Consider the following 4,531-nt stretch of genomic DNA (forward strand, 5'->3'; position numbering starts at 1 on the left):
TTTCGTAGGGTGGTTACGCTACTGAGCAGGTGGATCAGCTCAGGTGGAGCAAGGGACGTGGGGTCGTTATAGTTCAGAGTTCATTTGCACAGAAACGGAAGGCCTTGATATGTCACGCAGGATATGAAAAGGACATGAGGTGCGTTCTTATTTAGTGCATTTGAAGGGCAGTTGTTTAGGGTATACCAGATGTTAGGTAGTTGGGTTCTGAATTATGTTTACTGAGGCCTTAATGTTAAGTCTGTATGGTGATATACCAATTGCTTTCGAAATATTTTGTGCGCCTGTTTCATCAAAGCAGTCTTTTCCACACACTTAAATGCGTAGCATGGCTTTTGGCGTGCGCTATCTCGCCCAAGCACAGGTGTTACCAATCCATTTAAATGCCCTGTAACTTCATTGAACTGTGGAGGAAGCAACACAGACACTTGGTGAGGCACGCTTTTTTGTGCTTCAGGCACAACATCAGTGAGGTAGGGGGAGGCCTGCAATATACCAGGCCACCCCACAAAGTCAACCTTCTTCTACACATCAAAGAAAATTTGTACACAAATCACCCAGAAGGAAGTTTCACATTTTTATTAAGATGTTACAAAAGAAACAATCGGCCATATCTGATGGAGCAGGTAGCACAAAACGACGACTGACTGTATGTAGACTCTCTGAGGTTTCAGCAGGTTTCTATGTGTACCATCCTGGAGGCCATCTTGTTTTTGCTATAGACAGTCTTCCTGAGTTGAGATCACGGCTTATCGGTACTTGGAGGTCAGGACAGCAGACACCGCGGCCAGGAACTTGTCCCAGGCAGCCTGGCACTGAGGGGTGAAGTCAGCAGGGAAGTGGGCGGCCAGTGTAGCCTGAATGCAGTGAGAGAGCATCTGAAAGAGAGGAAAGCAAGAGTTGAACACCACAAACAACACCCGGAAAACGTGGAATGCATAAGCTGCCTGTCAAGCTCTGATCTGATGAATGTTGTTATATTCTGCAAAACATATTCAGGAGCGGAAGTAACATGCACAGTTCGCAAGTTATTCCCCCTTCTTGATTAACTGGATGAAAATTGGATACCTGCCAATTTGTGAATCAGGGATATCACATTTTTGTGGGTGCACTTGTAATTAGCAATCTGATTTTGATTGGCTCCTCTGTGTCTGTCAATTTCGGAAAAGCATATAGAAAGTGTGCAGTTCTCACTGTGCAAAAGACGTCCATCGTTTTGCTCCAAATGCTATCGAAGAAATGGAACAGATGAGCCCTATTGGTATTTTTTGTTTATGTATTCACTTTTTTGGATTTAGATGATTTAGGCTCACCTGGAAGTTTCCGGGGTCCACGCGGAGGTTGTAGGCGTGCAGGTCGCTGAGTTTAGACAGGGCCTGGTCCAGGCTGTCAATGTGCTTGGCTGCCTCGCCGATGGCGCCCAGGACCTTGCCCCCATGCCGCTTCACGTCAGCAGAGCCCGGGCTGAGGTCGAAGTGGCTGAAGTAGGTCCTACTCTGACCGAAGCTGGCAAACAGCCTGGGGAAAAAAAATATTTTTTTAAACAACGCACTAAACACGTTCTTTGCAACTACAGAAGCATTTCCCCCCACATCCATCTCCCCGCTCTAAAAATAAGAAATACATACATAAAGAGCCTCGTTTTAAAACTAAAATTGGAAACAAAGAACTTTTTTTTACAGCAATAGATCAATGTCAGAGGATTGACAAATATTTTCTATATGGTATCAAAAATCGAGCAAATGTTTAAGGAAAAGCCTTTTTTGATCGGTGAGCGGTAGGCTCTGCGGTTCCTGCTTCTAATTCATAAAAAAATTAACCATTACGCCTGTCTTCCTGTTTTCCAAGGTTGAGCTTCCTGGCGCCAAACGGTACGAAACGGAAATGAACTGGTGGCCCGTGTCCTGATGTTGTAGAACTCATGACATCTCCTCTACAGTCCGCAGCATGCAGACTGCAGCCACTTCCAACCTCCAGGGGGCGCTATTATTATAGCTGCTCCCACAAGTCTTACGACACCACGGAGCCTAACCTTTTCCACTCCTGTCGATTCTAACCCTTTCCCGCCTCACTCAAAGGCTCTGACTTCCTTCTACCTCCATAAAGGCTCTACATTGTTAATACCTCATAATTTCTAGTGTTTTACCAGCAATCCAAAAGCTCTAACCTTTAACCAATGATTTACATTATAACCTGCAACCACCAATAGTGTGTCCCCTCTTTCCACATCCTCAAAGGCTCTTGCCAGGAGGGGCCCTTGCATGTATGAGACGACCACGAGGGAAAATGAAATAAATAATTAATTTTCCCTCGTCGTCGTCTGTCGAACCCCCCCCACCCGGTCCCACCGCTCCACCTTTCTTACCTCCACAGCCCACTGCTGGCTCTAACCTCTTTCCACCACCAATAATACTCTAACCCAGAGCTTTCTAAACTGTGGGTCGCAACCCACTGGTTGGCCGTGAGCAGATTTTTGGTGGGTCATGAAAGTCCAAGCACTAAATGAAGATGTCTTTAAATTCTGTATTTATCTTCTCACATTTAGTGCCTTCAAATACAGAGTCCAAAAGTCAGCTATGTCTTCTGACAAATTGCTACTTATATTCTTAACATGGGGATTGGAGTTTAGAAACTCCTCTCACTTTGCATTAAGAGAAAGGGAAGGCTATAGAATGCCATTTTTGCAAAACACAACAACGTGTAAATCTCTAAATGAACTGTACCCAATCAGCAGTCAGGAAAGCAAAAACTGAAGCCCATTTTATTTTATAATTCTGAAGAGTGATGGAAACAAGCATTTTAATAGGATCAAAAAAATCAAGTCACTTTCCTTAGTGATGTGCAAATGATAAAGACTCACTGAAACCTGATTTCCATACATTATAATTTGTGTGCTATATAGCTGTATCAGTAAAACTGTATGTCTGTGCAAAGTGTGTGGCCATTTCAATGGAGATTGTGCAGTCTCTAAATGACTATGTGCCAGCGGCGTAGCTCAGGCCCGGACTGGGAACAGAAACTGGCCCTGGCAAACTGCTCAGCCTCTCCCCCTGGGGTGAGGGGGGGTGCAGCCGAGCAGTTTGCGAGGGCCGGTTGCAGATAATTTTGTTACAGGGTGCCGCTATTGCCGACCCCCAGTAACAAAAACACCCCCCCCCCCAGGGGCCCAAAACCGGCCCCCACTCTAGCGGCCTACCGGGGAAACGCCTGGTGCCCGCTATGGCCAGTCCGGCCCTGGCGTAGCTAGACCTTTAGCCGCCCGTGGCGGTCCCTGGGTTTGCCGCATATAAGAGCGCCGAGGGGGGGGGGGTCTTGTTTGCTGGTGATTTCTGCATTTGCTGCTCCGCGAAGGCCGTAGGTAAACGCCACCGCCCCCCTTGCTATGCCACTGCTGTGTGCTACTGCACTATGCTTTGGTTACATTAATAAATCGCCCGCCTCATGTCCAATGAAGCTAGGTGGGCCACGTTCTAAAAATTGGGTCGCAGTTCTAAAAACTTTGGGAAGCACTGGTCTAAGCCAACCCCACCCAAGTACGTTGTAACTTCTTACAGCTCCCAAGCGGCTATAAACCTGCATGTCAATAATAAGCCAAAACAAATATTTCTCTGTTGCTTGAACCCTCAGCCTCAGGCCCCAGCAGCAGGTCTCATCCTTTCAAATGAAGCAATCCTGGGCCACTGTTCCTCTTAAAGGATGCAGGGAAAGATGCCAACGTTTGTCAAGAAAACCTCAGCCCTACTGCTGGTTGATAAGGTGAATTAATCAAAATATGGCATTGTGCCATGCTAATAAGAGATGCCCTAATCAAAATGTGCCAGGAATGTGTGCCAACAGTGTAGCCAAATCAACGCACATTTACACTGGGCTAAACGTACACCACCACCAATACCCTGACATTCAGCTTATATTTCTAAACACACGTACAATTTTAAAGTGAGCCCATTGCCATAGAGAAGTTAGAAACCACACCCAGTGTGTTTTACCAACTTCTAGCCCAAGGCTAGCTGTTTATGGGGTCGCCTGGCAGACTCTGTCCACCCACACCAGCCTGCTCGCCCTCAGTGGCTGGCATACGTGTGCCCCACCATGGCTGCTTCCTGAAATAAAAGGTTACATGTGACCACCAATGACGTGACGTCAAAGAAGCTAGACCCTATCGATCGTCCTCACCTGTCCAGGGCTTCTCCCCCGAGGGCATCGCAGTGGCCGGAGATCTTCCCCCAGAGGCCGACCACCAGGGCCTTCTCTTCAGCAGATAGAACCATCTTGAGCGGTGAGTGCTGGCGGGCTCAGGATTCACAAGAGATGGAAGTTGGAGACAGTCCGTGCTGTGTGCTGGACAGAGCCCCTTTTAAAGGGGAAGGGGGCCGAGGAGCCTGGCAGCCTTCCACCGTGATTGGTCAGTTTTGGGTTCCACCCAAGGAGGCGGGGCTATCTTATCTCTTCTCAAACACTGCCAGGGAGTAGGGGGTCTTGGCAGCCTGAGGTGCAGAAACACCTTATCTGTAGGTCACGCCTTTCAGTGACT

The 4,531-nt window shown here is 47.5% G+C and overlaps 1 protein-coding gene across 1 annotated transcript; it reads right to left on the bottom strand.

Annotated features, from left to right (window-relative positions):
• Window positions 1-564: 564 nt before the first annotated feature.
• Window positions 565-4,328, bottom strand: LOC146790067 (hemoglobin larval subunit alpha). Its single transcript, XM_085628424.1, has 3 exons — window positions 4,174-4,328; window positions 1,314-1,518; window positions 565-878 (listed from the first exon to the last, which is right to left on the bottom strand). The coding sequence occupies exons 1-3, from the start codon at window positions 4,266-4,268 to the stop codon at window positions 750-752; spliced, it is 429 nt and encodes a 142-aa protein (XP_085484550.1). The 5' UTR covers window positions 4,269-4,328; the 3' UTR covers window positions 565-749.
• Window positions 4,329-4,531: the final 203 nt, after the last annotated feature.

The sequence above is a fragment of the Triturus cristatus genome, chromosome 10 (genome assembly GCF_964204655.1).
Source record: "Triturus cristatus chromosome 10, aTriCri1.1, whole genome shotgun sequence".
Classification (NCBI taxonomy): Eukaryota; Metazoa; Chordata; class Amphibia; order Caudata; family Salamandridae; genus Triturus; species Triturus cristatus.